The sequence below is a fragment of the Ciconia boyciana genome, chromosome 1 (assembly GCF_034638445.1).
Source record: "Ciconia boyciana chromosome 1, ASM3463844v1, whole genome shotgun sequence".
In the NCBI taxonomy this organism is placed as follows: Eukaryota; Metazoa; Chordata; class Aves; order Ciconiiformes; family Ciconiidae; genus Ciconia; species Ciconia boyciana.
Window position 1 is genome coordinate 58228376 of NC_132934.1, and position 24758 is coordinate 58253133.

Below are 24758 nucleotides of genomic sequence, written 5' to 3' on the forward strand. Positions count from 1 at the left end.
ATGCTATAGCATATTGGCTTTGGAGGCATCTCCACAGGTGAGCTCCTCTGGTGCACCTCATCTTTTTCAGCCAACATCTAGCTGCAGGCAGGTAAAAGCCCCTTCATGCCTTGCTGTACAGTTGTGTAGCACTGAGCAAGTGGCTCCTGCAGAGGTACCCATCCAGCTCCAAACTCAAACAATACTGATGGATATTTGTTTAATGTGCTCTTCAAAATCAGATGCCCTTGACTCACTGACAAGCCACGCTACAGAAATCTCTGAAGAGCATGCCACAGATAGACAAATATTTTCTTGCTAGGAAGCTAGGCAGAAAAAAAAGATGAATTGCAATGGTTTGATTGATTCATTTGATTTGTGGTGCAGGATGAGATCAAGAAGAGCGAGGCTGGGAGAGGGGCTTGGATAAAAAGGCTCAGGGTGTGTTTGGTGTCAATTGCTCTTATTTGAGGTAGCTATGTGCAGCAGATGGTGCAGTGGTGGAGCACCAGCACTGATCTAGAAATCGTTGCGCTTTTGCAGCAGGTCACCTTTTGTACAGCTGTACCTAGCTTGTCAGTCAGGTGGAGCTGGGAGAGGAGCAGCAGGTGGGTAATGGCAGAAGCTGAGCGAGACTGTTCAGTCTGGCTCTCCTGGTGCCAGTGATCCAGATAACACCAGAAGGGGTGTGAGGGGGAAGGTATGGGTGTGTGTGGAGTGTATAATGAATCTTTTATTCCTTGCAATGATTCTTTGCCTTGAAAATGTCTATAGCACCCTATTCTCAGCTCATGCTTCTGCCCCTTGCCACAGTCCCTGAGACCTGGGGTGGGGGGAGAGACTGGAGTAACCTGCACCGGCCCCTGTGGTTCAGCCCGAGAGTTGTTAGGATATGGCCATCCAGAAGAAGAGCTGTCCAACCCACACTCAGAGCCAGATCCTGCTCCCTTTTTTAATGTTTGATGGGGTCCTGAAAGTTTGGGGGTCTCTGCTGCAGGGGCCTATAGTGGTGGCAGATGCCTGGGTGCTACCATGAACAAACCCTCAAGTGTTTTCAGGAGCAATGGTTCCCTGGGGAGGGGAAGGAGGGAGACTGCTGCAGGTGGCTGGTGACTCCAATCCCACCCTTCCCTCCACAGGTCAACCTTGGCTCGGGCACCTGACTAAAACCAACCAGCCAAGACCATTTTGTGCCTCCTCACGTCGATGCACCATGGGTGCAGGTGCCATGTCTCTTGCAGAGGGGTCCAGAACTGGCCTAGTTGTCTTGTCTTGCAAGTCCCTCCTCCAGCATCCCATAAACCATGGTTTCAGACCCCTCTCAAAGCACTTCCCAGCCCTGTTTCCAGCCTTGGCTCTGCCTGCTGAACCATCTGCAGCCTGAGAAAGACCAGTCACTCTCCTTTTCTGCAAGAATCAGGGGTGTCACAGGGTAGGACCACCTCTTGCCAAGCAAGGGCCCTTTACCTGGATTCTGCCCCAGCCTGTGCTATCTGTGCTTTTGCCTAAAAGATTTGCACTTGTTTAACCTGCAGAGCAACAGCAGTGCTATGGGAATCAGGGCAAGTTGTCCCCATTGCTTGGAGGACATGAAGAAGAGGGACTGCCTTGAGAAATGCACCTGGATCCAAAGCTCCCAGGTGCTAGCCCTGTGTGTACCATCCATAGGAGTGTCCTTGTCCCCTCAGCAGTCTCCCGTCAGCATGTGACTGCTGGCATTTCCCACGACTGCCAGTGCCAAGGGATGGGGACAGTGCCATCTCATAGTCCTTCAGCCAAGGGAGATGGAAGGAGAGAGGACCCATGCTGTGGCTGTACTGCCATCGGCATGGTGATAGGGCAAACTGGACCTGGTAAAGCCCAGCTCAGGCATGGAGAAAGCCCACCTGCTTTCTAACACCTATCTGATGCTACTTAGGAGCATCTATAATCAAAGGCTAGTGATGTTTTTGCATACAGGTGTGAAAATAAGCCTGGCTGACCAAGAAACTGAGGCCAATGGTGCTGGAAGGGGTATGGCAGAGACTGGGTGCCTAAGGGAGAAATGAGAAAAACGTACCCACAGCAGCCAACTGGAGAAAAATTCCTGGGCAGCTTAACAGCCCCAAGAGCGACTCACAAGACATCCCCTCTAATTCCCTCCTTCTCCCCCCTTAGGCTTTTTTCCGGCCCCTCCGTGTAGGTACAAAGCCCTAATCTCTCTGGCATGCAAATAACCACCGCCACCACCGGTTTGCCCTGCTCTCCCCCTTCACCCATTTCCCAAATCTGGCCCCTCGTGGCAGGGAAGGGAGGGCGAGGGAGAAGGCTGTGCACAGAGGCCTCCCAGAGGAAAGCACAGCGTGGTTAATGGACCTCCTGTACCCCACTGCTGGAGGTGTCTGTAGCAGGGCAGGTCCTGGAGGGCTCCCAGCTGGAGCAGACTGGGAGGGAAAAGGCTCAAAGGAAGATCTTGGGAGCCGAGCAGGGTTCACGTTGCTGGCTCTTACCTCGCGCCAGCCTGCAGGCAAGGCTGAATATGGAGCAAGTGGGGTGCTGCAGGTCCTGATGCCCACCACATCAGATGCAGCTCTCCAGACTCACCTGGGAGCTGTGACCCTGCCTGGCTGCATCTGACCAGGGGTTACAGACCTGTGGGCTGCCCCGAGCTCAGGGGGACCTTCACACCTCTGCCCAGTTGTGGCTTGACCTCGCACCCTGAAGCAATCCTGCCTTGCCTGGCAGGATGAAGGTGTAGAGAGATGATGTGGTCCCCCAATGAGGCTCTTGGAGCTCTTGGAGATGGTGGGCATGGAGAGAAAACTTGTAGTAAATGTTTGCCTGCTGTGCTCTTCTCTTCTTGCAGTGCCTGGAGATTTCTCTTTCTCTCTCTGTCTCTCTCTCTCTCTTGCCTTACCTCCTCCTGGTCTGCCTTTCCCCTCCCAGGCTAGACGATGGGGAGAGCTGACCCAGAGGAAGGGCAGCTCCCAGCTCCTGTGAAGCCCCCAGATGGTGGCTGGGGCTGGATTGTGCTCCTTGGCTGCTTTGTGATTACTGGCTTCTCCTATGCCTTCCCGAAAGCCGTCAGTGTCTACTTCAAGGAGCTTATGAAAGATTTCCACGTGGGCTACAGTGACACAGCCTGGATCTCCTCCATCATGCTGGCCATGCTCTACGGGACAGGTGATGCTTGGATATGCTTCCCCCTCTCCAGCTTGTGCCTTCCTCTGCCCTGCTATGGGCCCAGACCACGTCCCTGTGGGCTCTCCTCATGCTCACTGGCCCGGTCATGAACCAACATGCAGAATACAATTGTCCCACCACTTCTTTTCTAGAAATGTGCTGCATTTCATGTCCCTGTTTCCTCTGCCCCAGGAGACCTCAGGGGTCACCCTACCTGCCTCTCAGAGAGTTGACGTGGGGTTTGCTCCCATTGCTGAAGTGCTGCCCCTGTCACACCAAGCCCCTCTTTGTTCCCAGAGAACAGGGGGCTGAAGGCAGAGAAAAGCAGAGGTCTCCACACCGCAGCCTCTCTCCCTTGGCCGGGCCCAACGGATGTGTATCGAAGTAGCCAAGCAGTGATCTCCGTCATTAGTGTTTCATCTTCCCTGAAAGTCCTGCTTGGGCTGGATGCCCCTTCCCAGTTGTCCTGTCTCCTTCTGGTCTCCTACTTTGTCTCCTCTGCTTCCTCCCAGGACCAGTATGCAGCATCATGGTGAACCAGTTTGGCTGCCGGCCTGTGATGCTCATCGGTGGGCTGCTAGCTTCCTCTGGGATGATCCTGGCATCTTTTACCACCAATATTATTGAGCTTTATCTGACAGCTGGCGTGCTGACGGGTGAGAGCCCCAGGAATTGGGGGGGACACAGACTTACCTGGGGAAGAGCCAAGACCATGTGGTATCTCCCTTTAGTATTGCTATGTCTAGCGTCAGGTCTCCCCTCGCCTATTCACACCTGCTCACAGAAGACATCTAGTCCTGAATGTTGCACCTGTGGGAGATGCATCTGCTGGGTCTAAACAGGCATGGCCTGTGGTTGAGGGGAGAGGGACAGAAAAAACATAAGTGATGCTCAGTGATCATGGCAACTGCGGTGGCATCAGTAGGGGAGAGAGATAAAGTTCCTGTTTAAGGTACAGGTCCTGTCTAAACATGGCCACAGTTACCTGACTCAAATACACTTCAGGTAGACAGGCTGTTTTAGCCCATCTTCTCCAGGGGTAACCCACCAACATGAAGGAGCAGAGGCTTGTGAGGAACACATGAATCCCATCATGGGACTTCAGGACTAGGATAGTCTGAGGGGAGTTTTCAGCTTGTTGCAAACCATGTCTCATGTTCTTGCACTCCCTGTCTCCCTCCTGGCTCTCACCCTCATGTAGGTCTGGGTATGGCGTTGAACTTCCAGCCCTCACTGATCATGCTGGGAACCTACTTTGACAAGCGTCGGCCTCTTGCCAATGGACTGGCTGCCGCTGGGAGCCCTGTCTTCCTTTCCTCGCTCTCTCCACTGGGGCAAGTGCTGCTGGAGAAGTTTGGTTGGCGAGGAGGGTTCCTTATCATGGGGGGCCTTCTGCTTAACTGCTGCACTTGTGGGGCAGTCATGAGACCCCTGGATATGGGCATGAAGCGGAAGATGGAGAAAGCTCAGGACAAATATGAAGCCAAGGAGATGCTGCCCATAGGGGGGAAATCAGAGGAGGGAATCAGTACCATTGATGGAACCAAGAAAGCCAAGAAAGCCAAGAAGAAGCCCAGGAAAGGAAAGAAGCTTCTTGATTTTAGTATCTTTTCCAACCGAGGGTTTATCATTTACACTATTTCAAAGTTCATCCTGGTCTTGGGTCTCTTCGTGCCCCCCATATTGCTGGTCAACTACGCGAAGGACACAGGCGTACCAGACACAGAGGCTGCATTCTTGCTCTCCATCATTGGTTTCATAGACATCTTTGCCCGCCCAGCCTGTGGCATGGTGGCAGGCTTGAAGTGGGTCCGCCCTCACGTGGCGTACCTGTTCAGCTTCGCTATGCTCTTCAATGGCTTGACAGACATCTGCAGTGCCAGGGCTAGCAATTACACGGGGCTGGTCATCTTCTGCGTCTTTTTTGGCATCTCTTATGGCATGGTGGGGGCACTGCAGTTCGAGGTGCTGATGGCCATCGTTGGTTCCCAGAAGTTCTCCAGTGCCATTGGGCTGGTCCTACTTATCGAGGCTTTCGCTGTGCTCATTGGTCCACCCTCTGCAGGTAGGTCTCTTGCTGCAAAACACAGGTGATGCATTTGGCTGCCATTCCATGGTATTGCAGGTATTGGGCATGGGCACAGTACTTGAAGAAAGACCCTATTTCTCAACTTCAAATTTCCTCTGGAAGCTGAGATCTGAAGTGGGAGCTCCCAGTCTCACTCCATGCACCACAACACTGAATCTGAGCAGGGGCAGAAGATGGAAAGTGACATTTCTCTCTTTGCTTTGCTCAGAGATCTGAGCAATGGCAGGCATACAGAGCTATCCGGAGTGGCTTGACTTCTAGTGTCCCTCAGTCCTGACCAGTGGCACTTCCCTCTCTTTCATGCTGGGATCCAGGTCTCTGCCTTCACTGTGAATGTTGCATAAAATAATATTATGGGTAGGGTCAGGTACATGCTGCAGGCAAATCTTTGAGGGTCTTCAGTAGGACAAGGTGAAGGTCTTCCAAGATCTCCTTGGTGTCCATGGCCTTTTGATCGGTGCTGTGAATAATGATCTCATTTTGTGTTGGCCCCAATTGCAAGGCACAGGTGTTTTGGTGTCAATCAAGTCAAAACAGTTTGTAGAGCCACCTGAGGCATTTGCTGTCACTTTTCTTTTAAGAGGATTAAGACACAGCTTCTCAACCAGTCTAGTCTAGGCCACAGTCCCTGGTAAGGTCCAAGCCCCACAAACAGCCCATAAACAGGCTGTTGAATGGGGAGAGACCCTTCACCCAAGAGGTTGGTGTAGATTACTGTTACGTGTTTGATCAGGTCTGAGAAAGCCAGATCATGCCAAAGGCTTATTTCCAAATGAAGTGCAGTTTCCTGCATGTGCGATTTGCGAGGAAGGGTCAGGGACACACCATGGACAAATCCCCGGGCAGGAACCACTTCATTGCTTCCTGCACTCCCTTCCTTCAGCTGTAACACATGGGTTAGAGCCCATCAGTGAAGACCTCTGTGTGAATGATCTTTTCCCCAGCACATACCACCACTTATGAGCAAAACCTGCCCTCAGCAACTCTACCCAGCTCTCAGGTAAAAATTGGTGGCCAGGAGAACACCCTCTTGATGCTAACAATAACTCATGTCCCACCTTACAAGCTGTGGGGCAGTCGGCAGTCCCAGGCCAGGGAGGGTCAAGAAATACGTGTCTCAGAAGCAGCTGCAGAGAGATCATGGGGGGAGAGGGGGATTTAACAGCACCTTGTTCCAAGGAGCAAGGCACACCAGCGGGTGGTGATGGGGGACATCCCTTAGCCCTCCTGCCTCAGTTCAGCTGTGCCTTGGTACTGTGCGCACGCACAATGGGACACAGATGGTGCAGGCTCATCGAAGAACGGTGTTGGGGGGGAGCCAAGTTGTGGTTCCCACCTTCCCCACAGGGGGACCTCTGCTGCAGGACCCCCTGGTACGGGAAGCTTGAGTGTGCTGGAAAACCCGACGGCTCGGACTCGGGGGAGCAGTGCTCGGCTGGAAGAAGGGGGTTGAACAAAGTGGCTTTGTTTGAGTAATCCTCCTGAGCTGCTTCCCGCTCCGTGGGGCTGAGGGGTTTGGCACAAGATAAGCTGGACACACACACACAAGCACGCGCGTGCACGCAGGCTCCTCGCTCACCATCCGGCTTGGGTGAACAGGGGCACATTCACCTGGGGAGGAATTCACCGTGTGCCTCCCATGACTGCTCTGGGATGCACCTCAGTGTGCCCTGGGGCTGGTTTCAGGCCATGCACCATAGCACAGAAGGGACCGGGGGTCACATGCGCAGTCAGGAGCACACGGGACCGGGATGAAGCCTCCGGTCACCATGGCCCCATCCTGACTGCAGCAGGGTGGCTGCTCAGTTCCCCAGCACCAAGGGCTGGGAACTCTCCCTGCACTGCCAGCTCCAGTGTGTTCAGAAGATACATTGAGAACATCTCTTGGGCAGAGAAATCATGAGTTGTGGGCCAACCAAGGGGATTTCGCTGCCAAAGAGATGTTTCTTTTCCTCCTCTGAATGTTTTCCTGACATGATAGCTTAAGAAATAGCAATGCCTCTCAAATTTTGTTTATTTTCTGAGACTGGGCAAGCCAAGTCCTCAGAGGCTTGTCTCACCTTGGCAAGAAGAAGATGGCCCACCACGATGCGAGACCATAACATCAGTGTGTCACAATTATTTAACCTTGTCCAAACAAGGGAAAACACCAACCCTGTACTCTTACAGTACTTTCCCTGGTGGTACAGTATGGCTCTTGCCCAGGGTGATTTTTAGCTATTCAGGCTTCTTGCTCTTCCCTTGAGAAATGGGTCCTCAGGCAAATGTAGGTGTTGCCCGCCTGTGCTGGGCTGTCCATGCAGGAGTGTGTAGGCTGAGACTGTCTCATTTCTTCTCCAACCATCAGGCCGTTTGGTCGATGCTCTCAAGAACTACGAGGTGATCTTCTACCTGGCGGGCTCAGAGGTGGTGCTCTCCGCTCTCTTCCTGGCCATGGCCACCTACTGCTGCCTGAACCGAGGGAAGGAGAAGGAACCTCCCCCGGAGGAGAACCCCTCTGCGGGCGGTGGGAGCGACACCGAGGAAGCAGAGTCTGACGTGCAGGAAGCCGAGGAGCACAGCAGTGACAACCACCAGCCGGCCCACAGCACCGACAACGCCGTGGTGGCGGCCAGCGAGGAGGCCAACCACGTGGCAGAGGAGCAGAGTGGGGAGGGAGGCAGCTGTCCCGAGGGGGACGGGGAGGTGTTGGCACGAGATGGCTGCAACGCTGACCAGACGGTGCAGAGGGACAGTTTTTAGCCAGGGCAGAGGAACAGGGATGTATAAAACTGGCCTTGTTTGCATGCACCTCAGCGTGGGAGGGTAGGTGGGATATGGGGTGGAGAAAGTTGAGACAAAAGCAGATGTAAGAAGTAAGAGGGAGAGGTATAAGAATAGCTGGTCCTTATGTACATATGTCCACATACCTACCCAGTGATACGTCTACTTGCATCCTGCACCCATGCTGGTACAACACGGGCTCAGAGCAGCCCAAACACCAAAAAGAAAAAAAAAATGTTAAAAAATCTTCTTTCCTCACTTCCAAACCAGCCCTGGAGAAAGTCTTTTGAAGAGGCTGCCAAGGACTCTCCTTTTCCTTCTGCATTGTCACAATACAGAACACAAACAATTAGAGACTCCTTGTAATCAGATCTGGTACACTTTGGTCTGGTGTCAGTGTTTCCTCCGCCCCACTTCCACAGTCGGGATAGCAGTAGGTCTAGGAGGTGGTATGATCATAGCTATCATCCGGGCCACCTCCAGCTGCAGCCAGCATGCGGGTAGACACTGCGTTCCCTGCAATACCTCCCTCGGGCACTGCCAAACCGGTGGGACACCGGTTCTGACCACCTCCATCTGGAGCATCTTTTCTGGGCGGTGAAGCCAGGGCAGTGACACATGATGCTGCTTTTCCAAGTAGGGAAGTGCTGGGTTAGAGGCCACTGCTGAGGTGCAAGAAGAAAACATCTAAGAAAGACTAATGCCATTAGGTGAGCAGCCACAAGACGGAGCCTCGCCGACAGGAATAGCGGCGAGCCAGTTTTATCTAGGCTGAAGTGAGTCCTGTTGACCTGTGAAGGGAACAACTTGGCCCCTGTGGGGGTGGGGGTTGCAGGGCAGGTAAATAACCATGTCCCAGGCGATTATGCACTCAGCAGGAATGGCACCAGACGCATGTGTGTTTTCCTTTTAAATAGAGAAAACCCCCTTACGTAAAGGAATCAAAGGTAAGGCAGAAGGACAAGCCACAGTCCCTGGGTGCCACTAATGAGGGTGTTGGAGCACGTGGTAAGGCAGGCATGACCCCCTCACCCCCGCTGCAGTGGTGGATTTCTAGATTCAGAGAGGACAACCTTCCCTGGCATGCTTAAACCACTCCTAATCTGCTTTAGGACTGGATCTTTTATAAACACCCCTGGCCAAAGCCCTTTCTTCCGGTTTCCTGAACTGCTTCACCTCAGAGGCCCTGGGGGAACCTGTGACTATAGTGAGGGATCAAAAACTAAGCAGAGGGCTACAGGGAAGGCAGCTCATGGGACCATCAAAATAAGTGTTTCACTCCAGACCAGACTGACTACAAATTAACGGGTAATGGGTGAAGCCTGCAGGACTCATAAAGCCATTTAAACCCAGAGGGAGAGCGGGTACATGAAGGAAAGGGTTTTGTTCTAGATGCTCCCAAGTGAAGAGTGGTAAATGATGAGCAAAATAAAGCTTCTGAAGCACATCAGTTTAAGAAGAGACATAAGAACTGGAAATTGGAGGGGAGAAGGTAAACCCCAGGGGGCTGTGCCCTGTCCCACCATGGCTAACAGCACTGTTGTTAGCTCCAACGGTGAGCCCATCACAGCGGTGACTTTGGGCTTTTTCCTATTCAAACCCACTTAGAAACATCCCAAATCAGACTAAGCACCACGACAAACCCCAGATGCAAAGCTCTGGGAGGATGTGAAGCAGCAGCAAGGGTGATGGAGCCCTGTAGGCATTCATTCACTGCTCTGCAAGCTTGTTCTCCCCTCCCCACAAGGTAAGATCACTGTTTCTGTTCTGCTCGACCAAGTTGCGCCGCAGCTCTTTCCCCAGCAACCCCAACCCCTGTTCCCCAGGCCGGGTTTTCCTTATTCACCAATACCCCCTCCAAGAAGCAGCTCACAACTTCCCAGAGGTCCAAGGTCCACAGTGTGAAAACAACTGCTCTTGTCAGCACCAGGCAGGTCACTAGAACAAGGTCCCCTCTGTTTCCTTGTCACCACTCGACGTTTCCCACTAAGCCTCCCGCTCTTAAATCTTTCCACAAAAGCACATAAAAGCCCTTAGGGTACAAGATCTTGCTACAGATGGGGCTGTAAGATACCCAGACCTCTTCCTTCCTCCCCACCAGTCAGGTGGCAAAAAAAAACTGGATACGCTGCCTTCCACTTTGTGTTGTTGGCTTTCAGACAGGCTCCGCTGAAGCATTTTCTTAACTGCTCCGTATTTTGGCACAACAAACGGCTCTGAAAGAGGATCAGGGACTTAAGCATCAGCTCAAGCTTGTGATGCAACAGCTGAGCTCTGTGGAGAAGCTGGCCCTGGAGGGGTTCAAGGATGCCACCAGGCAGCACTGAGGCAACTGGTGGCTTTACAAGGCTGGTGTTCCCCTGGGAAGCCAAGATGCAGAGAAGCTGGTATAACATGGAGGACTGGCCTTGCTACAGCATTTATAAGCTTCCTCCTCTGGAAACCTGTGCTGCAGTGACCACCGCAGCTTGGCACAGAGATTATCCACCAGTATGAGCAAGAAAAAAAAATGGCCAGCACATGACACCCATCTTCCCATCATTATATTTTAAGATTAAAACCAACGGAGGATGAGCAAATAAATCTCTAAATAAAACCCATGAAGGACAGGAAAGGAAATGTCACATTTTTCTTTATTAGAGACAACAGTCAGTATATCAGAGTCCATTTAAATCTTCCAGAGCAGCTTGACCATGGATGGCTTTCTTCCAGGCACCCACAGAGATGACAAAACTCCAAAAACAAATCAAAGAGAAAAAACAAAATAAACATCTCCATCATAAATTAATGCCCTTAAATAACTTCTCTCACTACGGCTAGACTGTAATGACAGAGAAGTCAAAACCCTTGCCTCTGAGAAGCACACCACTCCTGGCAGCTGTGCTGCCCGCTAAATGAGAAAGTGATCCCATCTGCATCTGGGATCAGCCCACAAGGGTGGAGGGAGAAGAGAAAAGGACGGAGGAAAGAAGCAGCCTCACTTACCTCGGTTTTCCTTTCCCTCCTTCCCTTGTGCTGGGGAATGGGATGTTAGCTACTGCTTCTGGCTGGCCCAGAGGCAGCACAAAAAGGTTGCGCAGAGAGGAGAGCAGGGGCTGGTACGCTATTCATGCATGCCACTCAACATCTCAAAGTCTCTGCCTACAGGCCACGTCTTCCACTCTCCACAAGGCTTCCTGTCTCTCCTCTCTAGTTTAAGGATGGAATATATCCTTTGCCGTTCTAAGGTGGCTCTTCCTGGCACCTGCACAAGGAAAGAGTGCGCAGGACTGGCTGCGCATCCTCAAGAAGCACGTTTGGTTATTGTCCATCGCAAGGAGCCGTAAGAGAGGAGAACGATGGAAAGGAAATGCATGCAGCTTTGCTGTTATTCCCAGGAACCTGTCTGCCTCAGACAAGTACGTTCACCTCAGCATCTCTGCTGAGTAGGAGGGCTCCTTCCTGAGCCAGGTCCCTCGTTCCTGCAGGGAAGGGCAGAGCCACATCCTGCAGCATTCTAGCCCTGGGGTGTAGCTATGGAGTGTGCAGACAGTGCCAGCTGTGCAAGAGCTCAGGGACTATGAAGAGGATGGTAGCCAGGAGAAGAGACTTCCAAATCTTTGCAGTAGGGCTGGAGCAGCTCAGCATGCCAGGCAACTAATTCCACCAGCCCCTGCTTTGAGAGCTTCCCCCAGCCCCTTGGATGGGGGGATGATCAGATCACGTGTACCACCGCCAGTTCTAGGCATCAGTTCGGACTTGCTCCTCTTTCTTAAAAACAGTGGCACAGAGAGATGGGAGCGGTGGGAGTGATCATCCTACAAAAATCAGTCCTGCAGCCCGTGGGGACAGATGGAAGAGACAGAGGAAGCTTAAAACAGGCCAGAGAATGGGAAGCTTGAAGACAGTGAGCAGTGGGGTGAAGAAAACAATGCTGGTGCTAACACTTTCCCATAGCACAAGGGGAGGACAGAAGGGGCTGTTCTTGCCATTCATAACCATCTCCAGATGTTTAACTGGCTTCCATGTGCCAGTGCGGAGTGGTGCATCCCACACACCCAGCAGTGTCCTGTCTGTACACAGAGTCACATGGCGGTGTGGTAGGGGATTTTCCTCCCCACACCTCAGTACCCAAGTTGGGCAGAAGTCTCTGGAGGAAAAAGGAATATCCAGGCAAACAAGCAAGGGAAGAGAGAGGAAAGCAGAGGTTGGTCCCAATCCAACCAGCCACCCCCACCCGAAGCAGAGGAGGAATCCCAGGCTGGACATACACAGAAAGTCACAGAGGACGAATTGCCATGTGAAATACATGTTTTTGTAACAGTCTGCAAAGTCTTTCTTCCGGCCATGCAGGCACACTCAGGCATCATCAATAAGCTTTTCACCATTTGCGTCCTCTTTCCCGCTACCCTCTCTCTCGCTTCCTCCTTCTTCTTCTGCCCCATCCGTGTATGTGTCCTTCTGCCCATAGTTGAGAGTAGTGCGGGCAAGGTCCACCTCAATGGGAAAGACATCCGCATCTCTGAGCACGGCATAGCAGTCGTCATAGTACTTGGACATCGTGGAGACAAAACGCTGGAGCTGGAACACGATGTCTTGCACTGTAGTGGAGACAAGTTGGGAACAAATCAGGTGAAAACCCCCTTCGCAAGCAGAGCATGAAGGCTGTGACCAAGCCTCCCTCGCCAGTATTAGTTACAGTCTCCTACGCATTAATCCCTTTTGGCCTCTGAGGGTGGATGTCACAGGCACAGCCACGGACGGGTTCTTCAGCAAAGACTTCTGAGCTGAGTCGAAGGAGGAGCATGAAGGCCAAAGCCATGTCTGCCTGAGCCCTTCAGGTGCTGGACACAGCAGTGGTACTCACCATGTTTCTGGTCCAGGAGCTCTATTTTCTCTAGCACGTCCTTCCTCATCTTGGCAAAGCGCGTGCGAGCCTCCTGCCGGCAACGTAGGATAAGGCGGTATTCATAGTTCCCAGTGCTGACCCGGTAGAGGGGTTCACCCAGAGCCTGCCAAAAACACGGCGCCGTTTTAGAGACTCCCACAACAGTGCTTGTACACAGAGGTTGCCTACCGATGCGGACTCACAGTGACCTTGGGTTATTACAAGCCCTCTCAAGCTCACTGGAACTGCAGTCAGGAAGCATGAAACATTAGGAACACTGAGCCACGTCAACAAACTGGCAGTCAGTGGGGCCATTTTGAAGGTCAAATACACGCCAACCACGGTAAAGTAAAGCATCACTACTAAGCAAAGACAGGACAGGCAACTTTCAACCCAGCATGGAGAAGTGGACTGGCTTTTTATCTGAACTGTTAAGACAGACACCATGAACAAACAAGTTTAGGGTCTGAGGGATATATTAATTTATATCAATCACACAAAAATTTCTGCCCTCCTCTGCAAGCTTTGCCCTATATGGATTGTGTAACATATTGTACATCTACATAGGGAACCCTGTGGTATCTACGACCATCCAGGCACAATGCTGGAAACCAGTAGGGAGGGACCTATATGTTGTCCCACAATACAGTTTTGAGAGAAAAGGGTTAGATCTGTCAGCAAAACAGGATTCTTCTCTTGCACCTGTAAACATAACATACATAAAAATCAGTGTTACGGACTATGGCTTGGTAATGCATGCTGCATGCGCCAAAACCCAAAGATGTTACTCTGCTGGGCAAGACTGTGATTCTTTCCTTCCCATTTATCAGGAAAGATAGAATTAAATGCTGTGTTAGGAAGTTTTAGTTCTTCCTGGCACTGGGAATGGGGCATTCAAAAAATTCAAATCCCTGCTCTGAGATCAATACCTAGGATAAAACAAGATCTTACTTTTATGCAGGGAAGCTGGGCATGCAGGGGACAACTTTAGCTATCTTAAACAGAGCTGTTAAGGATTAGTTGTAAAACTCTAAACCAGACAGCAAACTATTACTGGAGAATGTTGCCAGTTTTTTTTAAAGTCTTCTGATTTTAAATTACCTATTTTTAGGAAAACCCCTATTGTTAAGAGAGATCCTTTAATCAGTTTTCCTCAACTACAAATGCAGCTTTCACATGCGTTTTGCTAGAGAAGCTAAACCTCCATTTCTCAGAAACAAGTCCAGAATTAATGATAAGCTGTACACTACACACAAATGGAATCTGTGAAGATAACACCTTAATCCTCCTTACACAAGCTAATATTACTTAAACACTGAGATAGGCAACCACCGAGCAAAGAAGCTGCAGAGGAAATGTCTGGTCCCTCTACTATTTCACAGCACCAGTGATTCATGACAGTTATTGGCAGTGTTTCCTAGGTAGCATTTAAGGATCTCCAATTTCTAATACGTTAACAACAAATGTGTGTAATTCTTAGGATGTATTCACTAGTTTGGGTGCACACAGGCACAGGAGCTTTTGCAATTACTAGGCAGTGTGCATATGGAAGCTGCAGAAACAGAGCATGCAGTTGTCATTGCCACAGTACTGGTACTCACAATGCAGCTGTACTCTTCATCATCCATCTCTTTGACTTTCAGGCAGTAAGACTTTGCAGGATTTAAAAAAAAAAAAAGGGCAAAACAAGAAGAAAATATTAAGAATTAGAAGCAATTTCACCATCACCCACAGCCACAGTGTTGTACCATTTCAAGCCTTCCTTCAGTGCTGCAGCTAAGGACACTGGGGAAAGCACAGCGGGATCAGAGTATATTAAACATCTCAGGTGGAAAGAAAATCTATTTAGAGAAAGATGTGGAGAGGAAACAGTGGGGGAGAGAGAAGGCGTTTAATGTTTATATTACAGGAACAAATACTTCAGATAAGTACAACCCAGCAGAAGAAAAATCCTGTGTTCCTCTACTGTTTGGGAAAACACAGTACCAGAAAAGTATGAGGAGGGAATAAGTAAAGAGGAAAAATAAAGATGAATTGTGGGAAGGACTGATGTGGGAAGAGATGCTGACATATTCACTTGCCTTAGCACTGCAGCTCTGAATACTTCTCTCAACTGGTAAAAGGAAATAGATTACTACAGTTATAGAACAGACGCACTTAATAACCCTACCCTTTCTGGGTGTAGAAAACAATGGGTGAGTGTAACGGAGGAGGAAAAAAAAGGCATGGTCTAAATGAAAGCAAATATGACTTGACAGTTGTTTACTTTGGCTAAAGAAAGACTACCCAAAACTACCTGAAAAATATGGACTGGAAAGCTATTTAGGGGAGTTCAAGAGCATAACTTGCATAGGAACTCTTTAGAAATAAATCAGGAAATTAATTCGGTCATGTAGAAAATAAGTTATCTGGATTCTGGGAGATCTTTCTTACCAGTGAGAATTATTAGGTTAGAAGCAGGTGTCTGAATCTGAGTAATCTGGCAGTAGACAAAGAATTGGAAAAAATAATGCATTCTCGCATGGATTGTGGAAGGATGGATATGTGATCGTATAGGCTATATGTGACTTTCAGGCTATGATTCTATGAAACTTAATTTCAACCAGCACAAAAAAAAAAAACAAACCAAAAGCAAGCGGCTCACCAAATATTCAAACTTGACATCCAGGTATTTTTTGATAGTCAGCCTTGTGTCAGGAATGGCTTTATTCAGATATGTATTCAAGTCAGTAAGCATCTGCAAGGGAAACATCCTGTTGCTGAATACAAGACCAAAAAGCATGACTACAATTCATCAAATGCAACCTTCTAACCAGCACAGGTCATGAGACTGCCTCGAGTTAACTCTTTTTTGAACTACAGCATATTTGAAAGAAAATGTTTGATCTTGACTCAGAATTGCCATGGTTAGAGCATCCATTACTGTCACTGGCAAGTGGTTCCAGTGTTAGAAATGCATGTGTCACTTCTAGTCTGAATTCATCTTCTTTCGACTCATCTTGTTTCATTTTCAATTGGTCCTGGAAACCGCTTTCCCTGATTCAAAGGCCCATTACTCAATGTTGTCCATCCAACATGGCATTGAAAGTGGTGCCCAAATCAACATTTAATCCTCTTTTTGATAAACTAAGTGGACAGACACCCTGGAGACTCTCACTCAAATATATTGATTGTAATCCTTAAATTGTTCCTGGTCTGCTTATTTAAACTCTTTTAAATTTAGTGATATCTTTTAATTATGGGTACCAATATCAGGGAACAGGCTCTAGGGACTACACGGATCAAACTACCCCCTCATCCCCAAAAGAAAAGGAGAGGAATATACTCATGTGCAAAAGTCAAAGGGACAAGATTGATACATTCACTACATTACTTCTTAGGTTCTTTATGAAGAGAGTTCCCTGAAGGAAAGCAGACAAAGACAGTTCTTCCCACAATGAATGATTTATAAGACCACACCATCAAAGACATGCTTCTGTCTTTCTAGATTCCCCTCTTCTCCAGACCCTTTACTCCTACAGTTAAATTCTTTACCGGCTTAATTGTTTTCAGAAGGTGAATCCCAAACTTCTCAATGTTGCGATGGGCATCAGCAAATTTCACAAAGGCTTCACTGGCAGCTGGTTGTGGCTCCCGCACACCAATGACAGAGAAAACATCTCCAAATGCTGGATGAGGGTAATAAATACAAACAGATGAAAGAAGAGGTTGACCCTGGAGAAGAATCTTGCCTCCAATGTTACAACTCCTTCCCATAACCTTGCAATTAGCTGGGGAATGATGCTACATATTCCCTTAAGACCAGAGGTTTGCAGGGCATTTCTTCAATGTCTCATGTGAAAGACAGGGCCTGTGTTAGCACCATGATCGCTAATGCCAGGAGAGCAGCCCTTCCCAGCTCATTTCTGCAACACTTAGTTTTCTTTGAGTGAGGGAATCACGCATCTAAGTACTGACTAAAACTCCTGAAACTGGAGGTCAAAGATTTCTGCTCCCTTCTCTCAAGATTCTTTACCTCTGTGTGTCTGGGATAGCTCAAAGAAAGCCCTGAGAAGACTCTTGGTGTGCTCTGTCAACCCTGTGATGGAAGCCAGAAAAAACTTTTAAGTCATTTCACTGAAACATAATGGAGGCATCCTTCTCTCCCATCTGGTGTCTGATGGAAGACACAGTTTACCTTTGTATAACTCTGCAGTCCTCTCCAGCTCCTCTAATCTCTTCACTAGTCCATCTAAAAGGAAACAAGAATCAGAACACAGAATTACAACAGGACATGGTTAAGACTTGACCGACTGGAAAAACACCAGTTTCATATTTTTGGTTCAAATTTCTCTCACCTCTGAAGCCTGCCCCCTGGTTCAACACGGGAAACTTTTAAAATAACTGCCAACTAGTTTTACAGTGTGGTGTTATCACCTATCAGCATTCACTAAGTGGGTCCCCACTTTACATTAATTTGACCTTAGCTAACATTTAAATGGCCTCAATGACAGGATATATCACTCAGGAAGGACAGAAGCAATCACAACAGTGAGGTATAGCAGAAGGAAAGAATTATGAAAGAATAATGTGGAACGTGCAAGTAACTATAAAAAGCTGGTAAGCACAAGAGGGTTAAGTGTTCCCTTAAGAAAATGTCCTCCTGGACAATACTTACCATTGCAAAGTATGGCTCGGCTTAACCCCAGGGCATCCGCTGTCCCTGAGCTCATGTTCTCTACCAGTCGATGCTTTACCTTCTTCAATACTAAAGGCCAAAAGAGAGTTGCAAACCAGGATCAGGGTCATTTCTACGGGCATGAAAAGCACACTAGCATACTTTACCACTTTCTCAGGCATTGAATAAACGGGCCATTCTGAACTTAACTCACTCTTGAGGTAGTAAGCAGAAAAAGAATACCATAGAAACTAGATGTTCGGTCCAGCCATACATAGCACATCTTCTATTTTCTGTCTGTTCTGCCCTCACATCCTATATACTTCAATCCATAGAGCTCCAGCCCTTCTTTTGGAAGACTATTCCAATAAATCACTTTGCTATAAGCTACCTATCATGATATTTGGAACTAAACTTTGCTTCTGCTACTTGCTGTATTACTTCGACTGAAGTGAGGAGACAAGGCTGAAAGCAAGACAAATAGGATTTAATGCTCAAAGTTATCCCTTTGCTTACTTTCATCTTTTGGATCTTAGTTAAACCCTTTTGTCACCCTTTGATGGAATTCATTTCTGTCTTTGGTGGTCATACCCTGCAAATTACTAGAAACAATTATGCCTTCTTTGGAATCAGATGATTCAGCTACATTTATTTAGAGGCAAACTTGCAGGGGTGCCAAGTGCCTGCCCAAGAACTCAGCTGGAGCCACAGTGTTCAGCATCTCTGGAAAATACCATATTCTCACCGCACTTCTGTTTCCCCAGAAATCCAGCTCAGTCCTGAACCCCTGTCAATTCATTAGCACCTTAATCACCATGAAAAGAAAAGAAAGGAAAAAGAATAGATAGATTTTTTAGGAAGGTGAGAAAGGTAGACCATGTAATGGAGACAGCTGTGTAGGCTTAGGTCAAAACACACACTTTATTTTAGAAATAAAGCCTCACCCCACTCCTATAAAATTTATGGTTGTACAAAACTCAGTGTAGATAGGTATTTCATCACTGTTCTCCAAGCTGAGAAACTGCAACCAGTGTTTTTTGACAGATGCATTTCTGTGTATGGCTGAAACTCTCAATAGATCAGCATAACTTACATGTATTAAAAATAAATTAATTAATTATCTAGTTGAGTTTCATCATCCATGCTAAACACAGCACAGAAAAGAAAGCCTCCCACAACAACAGTCAAGCCTCAATTTAACTTTCAAGACTATTTCAAGAAGTCAGGGAAGGGGTTTTTTTAACCTGTAATTCTCTTTGACAGTATCCATATGAAAATGACTGAGTGAAGAGGAAGAACGGAACCAGAATTTTACTTTGCTTTTAGCTGTGATAAATCTTTCACCACTCCATGTCACTTTAACACTCTAGGGTGAAAGAAACCAGTCTTACCGATATCCAAAGACTTGCCCTGCTTTGGGTCGGCCTGAAGCTTGTTGTAGTGAATCGTCACTTCCCCCTGTAGAAAGAGCAAATCCAAAACTGCTGTGCTGGAAGCAAGTAGCAGTGGCTTCCTTTACCAATGGACAATAAACCGTAAATGATGACCCAGAAGCTCCAGTGGCCCCCTCCTACCTCTCACCTTTACCACCTGTATCATCTTGGCCACCTCCACCTTGGTCTTCCCTTTGACGGACTTCCCATTCACGCCTGTGATTTCATCACCAGCTGCTACAGTGCCATCCAAGGCTGCTGGAGTGTTATCAAATACCTAGCGGAGAGGAGACAGAGCACAGGTAGTCTGGAATCCGGAGGAAGAGAAAGGTGAATGCAAGGCTGAAGAACAAAAAAGGGACAATCACATTCCTCCTATTTAACTCGGTTGTATTTTGTTCATGGTGAAGTCGCAGTTTTTCCCCTTTCCTAACTAAGAGGTGGGCTGATCATCTTGTTCTCTCAGGAAGTTCTTGCCTCCAGGACGTACCTCCTCAAGCATAGGATTTCTTGAGGTTGAGAATGTCACACCATTCTCCTGTGAATTCTAACGTGCTCTCCAAGGAGAAGGATAATTTCAGAAGTCTTAATTTAATTCTTCCACACCTATTAGGTACTAGGGTAAGGAAATCTTATTCACTGGAAAGTGAGATGATGTCTCCCACTTTGAGAAAAACAAATAGCATAGGACTCTCCACGCTTTCCATCTCTCAGGCCAACACTGTTTTACAAAGATGGTTTATTCTTCTTCCCCAGGTGCCCACCTGGACAATGTAGAGACAGGGGCAGTACTGTGCTCCTCCCCCAATGCTGATCCCAATCAGGTTCTGAGAGTCCTTCTTCAGGGTAACTGTCCCAGGTACAGTGGGGATCCCCCTAGAATGAGAAAGGGAGAATGAATAACTGGACACGGTAGGCAGAGCTGCATGTGTATGAAACAACTCTGGTATCTGAGGTGATACAAACTGAAAACATAATGGGCACTGCACATTTGAATTCATCACATTATCTCTGCCATGGAGTCTATCAGCATGCGCCAGCAGAAAGGCCTTCTGGGCTATCTTTTTTGAGACTGCATGCATGGGAGAGACACCCTCATCCATCACTAGGCACTGAGGAAACACTATCATGTTTTAGAGAGTGTTTAATCTGCTCTTAGTGCTGGAGCGACAGGAGAACTTGCACAGCATAAATGAGATGCAAGACAAGTGCTCCATGTTAAATTAATTGCTAATCTCATCAAACCTTTTACTTGCTCAGGAAATGCCAGTGATCTCCTCCTTACAGACCTAAGGAGTCTAGAGTTTCTCTCCACTTCTTCTTGCCTCTTATTATCTTTACTCCATTATAAATATTCTTTTCTCTGGCTAAGGTCACTAATTTACAGAAGATTTGTCAGCACTGCTTTGCAATCAGAAATGCAGGGTAGTAATTGCACAGCACCAGAAAGCGTTCTTTGCTCACCAGCACAGCGATGCCTCATCCCCAGTCCCCAGAGGGAGCAAGAAATCAGGACTGAACAGCAAGCCTGACTCTTCAGCACACAGCATTAGGAGCAGGTAAATTTATCCACTCCCATTAGGTCTTGGCTGCAAAGACTGTTTCTATTGTTAGCAAAAAACAGGAAAAGACAAACGAAACACTCACAGTTTATCTTCCTCTATATCATAGTCCAAATCTGCAAACATTGTTTTGGTTAAGTGAAACCTGTTCGTCTGAAACTGCTTATTCCAAACTCCCTGGGAAGAAAGAACAGAATAAGCCCAATAAGCTGCAGAGAATCAACCCATCACCCTTGTTGATCCCCTTCTTTTTTTTTTTTTTTTGAATGTCACATGGTGGTCTCTGTTCTTATATCAAAGATGAAAAACATGTCAAGTGTCTCTGATTCTCTGCCCTGAATGAGACAGGAGAAAGTCCTCGAGTTTGAATGCTGCATGTTTCAAAACCCACACACGTGCAGTATTTCCAAAGCACAGAAGAAAACGTGGTCCTTTCTGGAAGCTGCTTCTTCATACGCTCTGCCTGCACCATGGCTGCTGAAGATATTTGCAGTTTTATCCCCTGCATCTATTAAACATCTCCATCTTGTTCTTGACTTCATAGCAAGTTATGCCACTTTTTGATGTTCGTCTCCTATCTCGGGAGGCTACGCAAAGCTTTTTGCAACTCATTTTCACAAAAAGCCTCATTATTTCCCCATGCACAAGCCCCTGTTTCATTTTCTATTTAATTAGCAGACATGTTTTGGTTTCGCTCGTCCTTTGGCAGCACCAAAGGCATGGTGATGCTGCCCCGCACCGCAGCGGCAACCTCCCGAAGCGGTTACCGCCACATCCAATCCCACTGGCCGCCAATGGGCGAGGGCTTTGCCGACAGCTCGCCACACCGCGTCCCTCCTGGCAGCGGCCTCGCACGTCAGGCACAGCCCTTTGCCGCTGCGTGGTGCGAGGTCTCCGCCACCTGCCGCCCTCTCACCAGGCTGGGCCCGGGGGCCGCGGGGCGAGGGCCTGGCATGGGAGGCTCGGCGTTAGGCCCTGACGGCGGGGTCTCCCGGCGGCCCGAGGCCTCAGCCCCAGCCCACAGACCCGAGGGGGGCGCACCGGGCACTGGCCTGGCCGTTTTTGGGGGGGTCTCCCTGACAGGGCCCGGGCAGGGGGGGGGGGAGCACGACCCCCAGACCCTTCCCCACAGAAACCGTCGCCGGGGCAACCGCGGGGGCGCGGCCCTGAGGGGCGGGGGTGGGTGGGTGCATGTGTGTGTGTGGGGGGTCCCGTGGCTCACCGGAAGTGGCCGCCTGGCGCGCGGCCCCCGCCGCCACCTGCCGCCCGGCGCTGTCAGCCCGCCGACACGTCACCGCCGGGGACAGTCCGGAAGCACCCGAGCGGCCGGCGGAGCTCCGCCCCCTCCGCTCGCGCCGCGTTGCCATGGGGACGGAGACCCGCGGGGGCGGGGCCAGCTCGCTCCTGCCGCCATCTTGAGAGCGGCGCGGCGCTGGCGGTGTCGCCCCGGCCCCGGCCCCGGCCCCGCGCTCGGGTTCCCACGGGGAGGGGCTCATCGGCCTGAGGGGAAGGGGCCGCCATCCCTCCGCCCGGCCAGCCCCCTCCGGTGCGGCCGGTTCACGGAGCTGGGCCGGCGGAGAGCTGCTCTTGGGAGAAATTGTCCTCCGGGTGTGTCGTGTGTGCCCCGCCCCGCCTCGCCTCGAGGCCTTCGGGCCCCTCCGGCCACCACGGCACGCAGGGAGGGAGGGCTGGGCAGTATGGGGGAGCGAGGCCTGCAGCCTCCAGCCCTGGTTTTGGGCTACGTCCAAGTCTGCTTTAGGTATCTGAGGCACCCCAGCTACTGTGGGGCCCAGGAGGCAGAGCTTTGGGCTCAGTGAGTCGCAGAGGGGGAGCTGCAGTGGTGGCAGCAGCTGAGGCAGAGGATGGGAACTGCTGAGTGGAACAGATTTAAGGGTTTCACGGCACAGCATGAAACAGCAGCGCCATGGCTTGTCCTACTGCTGTTATTAGTGGATCGTGGTGACCCGTCAGCTGTTCAGTCACCAGGAGGGGCACCCAAAGTGTGCCCATCTTGAGGAAAAGATGCTCTCTTGCACTTGTCACCTGGAAAAATACAGAGCTCTTACCTCTAGAAGGTGATGTACCCTGTACAAATACACTGAGCATTGGCCTCCCACAGAAAGGAGCATTTCAGAAAGACATTTGTGAATGTGAACATGTCCTGGACTGACGATGCAGATGACAGCAGGGACACAAAGAGCTTTGAAACTGGTTGGCACCATTGCCCCTACTGCTGGCAGGCCAGCGGCGACCTGTGGAAGCAGTGATTTGGAAGCCAGTCAGCACAGCTGTATGCAAAACCACCGCGCTGCCATGCGTATGGCAGGATCGCCAAGCTTCTGCACATTTTGCTCCTCTGTGATGTGTGGGGGGGTAGTGGTTAGGTGTTCAAATGAATTTTCTGCCTCCATCAAGACAGCACCATCACTGGGAGAATGCTTTGATTTCCCAGAAGAATGTGGCTGCCTGTTGCGTTATGTGTCATCTCTTCCAGCTGCTGCTGGCTTCTGAGCCATTACCAGGCTGCCAAACCTGACTTATTGACGCAGATCAAAAAAAAAAAAAAATTGCACTCTTTGAACTGAAAACTCCTCCGTGACCAGGAACAAGGACTGGCCGATGACAATGACCTCTCTTGCTGGCTGAGAGGGTAGTTAGTGTTTGCAGCGTGCAGCCCCATGAACCTCTTGACTGCATACATCAAAACACTGACTGAAGCCACCCACAATGCTGGAGTACAAGGGCAAGAGTGTGTTGTTAATAATCACTTTGAAGTCCTGGGTCTAAGAGGTGATTTATTTATGAAGGGAAGCCAAATGAGAAATGCAAGTCCTTCAGGTAGGAGCTCTCTGAAGACAAGAGATTGACATCCTGACCCTGGACGCTGACAGGAGTTTTACATCAGTGAAGCGCTAGAATTGATGAACCAGGCCCTGATCTCTGTACGTGAGGAGCTCACTGGAGCTCAGCAGTACAACGGCACTTGACTGTGGCTGAAGATGATCCAGCGAAGACAGAGCCAGTCTCTTCCCAAGGCTTTTGCACAGCAAGAGGCAAGGGTCGCAAGTTGCACCATGAAAATTCCAGTTAGATGAAAGGAAAAAACAATTACTGTAAGGGTGGGTAAGTACTGTTGCAGTAGCTGAGAGAGGTGGTGGAATATCTATCCCTAGAAACGGTAAAATGTAACTGGACAGATGCCGCAATGCTGTGACCCCGAGAGACCCTGCAACATTTGGAAACATTTTCTTGTGTAATTCTCTTGCAAATTCTTGGATCAAAAAAACTATCCATAACTTTCTTCTTAAATACTTACTTTGAAATAAATTTTTTAAAAAAATCTGTCCCCCTGTCCTCCTCAGAGCATATAATATTGCTATTGACAACTGGGGGTTAACATATTTGCGATACAGTTACATTGCAGCCGCCACTGGAGTCCAGCTCCTGGCTAGCTGGGCACTGCCGAACTTAGAGGAAACCCTGAATAACCCTCCCTAAAGTTGACAGTTAATAGAGACAAGAGCTGATTAAGCAAATGTCACACAGCAGATCGTCGGCAGAGGCAGAAGTCAGGCATGCTGTCTGTGCCATGCCATGGCACGACTGCTCCGTGCAGTGGAGAGTCCCACACTGTCCCTTTGCTGTCTCCTGCTTCGTGACCATGGGCTTTGCAGGGTCACCCCCTGAGGAGGTGACCACCAGGCCAGGCAGCTGAGCTTCATTTCTAAGGGGGGAGCTCCACCGTGTGGGCACTGCTGAGAACTTCTGCTGCAGGAAGGGGGCCTGGATTCAGGCCTTCTGGGTTTGCAGGGGTGGGCTATTTCTCCAATTTTACTGCAAGGGGAAAAAAAGTTTCCCCCACACCTAGGAGAACACCTGCATAACATAAATCATTGCTCAGAGCTTGTGCATGGCTGAACAACAGACCAGTTAAAAGAAGTACCAGGACCTTGTTTCTCCTGGGTCTGCTTCTGCTGCTAGAGCTGCAAGGGGAAAAAAAAAAGGGCAGTGAATTTCTCCTTTCTGGCAGCTCCTGCCATTAGAAAGAAAGAAAGAAAGACAAGAGGCAGAACTAGCCTGGTGTAAAAAAACAGACCTGCTGACACTGACAAGGCCAAAACCTGTAGGTCTGATGTGCCTTGCTTTTGTGCCACTCCAGTGATGTGTGTGCATTGTGTATGTCCTTCAGTATGTCCCTGAAGCATCGGCCTCTGTATGCATGTGCTGACTGACCCTGCCTTTTGTG

The 24758-nt window shown here is 49.4% G+C and overlaps 2 protein-coding genes across 3 annotated transcripts; one reads left to right on the plus strand and one right to left on the minus strand.

The window, feature by feature from the left end:
• The first annotated feature begins 2912 nt into the window (after positions 1-2912).
• SLC16A8 (solute carrier family 16 member 8) lies at positions 2913-8043 on the plus strand. Its single transcript, XM_072847004.1, has 4 exons — positions 2913-3141; positions 3654-3797; positions 4343-5206; positions 7578-8043. Exons 1-4 carry the CDS (start codon positions 2913-2915, stop codon positions 7970-7972), a joined length of 1632 nt encoding a protein of 543 aa, XP_072703105.1. The 3' UTR covers positions 7973-8043.
• A 2571-nt stretch (positions 8044-10614) lies between these two features.
• Positions 10615-21880, minus strand: PICK1 (protein interacting with PRKCA 1). Of its 2 annotated transcripts, XR_012043718.1 has the most exons (14): positions 21735-21880; positions 20598-20689; positions 19715-19826; positions 19099-19227; positions 18909-18975; positions 17518-17607; positions 17038-17091; positions 16876-16938; positions 16395-16528; positions 15505-15597; positions 14462-14512; positions 12840-12984; positions 10979-12573; positions 10615-10726 (listed from the first exon to the last, which is right to left on the minus strand). XR_012043718.1 is itself a non-coding variant. In XM_072869356.1 (13 exons), exons 2-13 carry the CDS (start codon positions 20636-20638, stop codon positions 12332-12334), a joined length of 1221 nt encoding a protein of 406 aa, XP_072725457.1. In that variant the 5' UTR covers positions 20639-20689; positions 21735-21880; the 3' UTR covers positions 10615-12331. The 2 variants fall into 2 exon arrangements, 1 of the variants encoding a protein (XP_072725457.1); XM_072869356.1 differs by having other exon boundaries at positions 10615-12573.
• Between the last annotated feature and the right edge of the window lie 2878 nt (positions 21881-24758).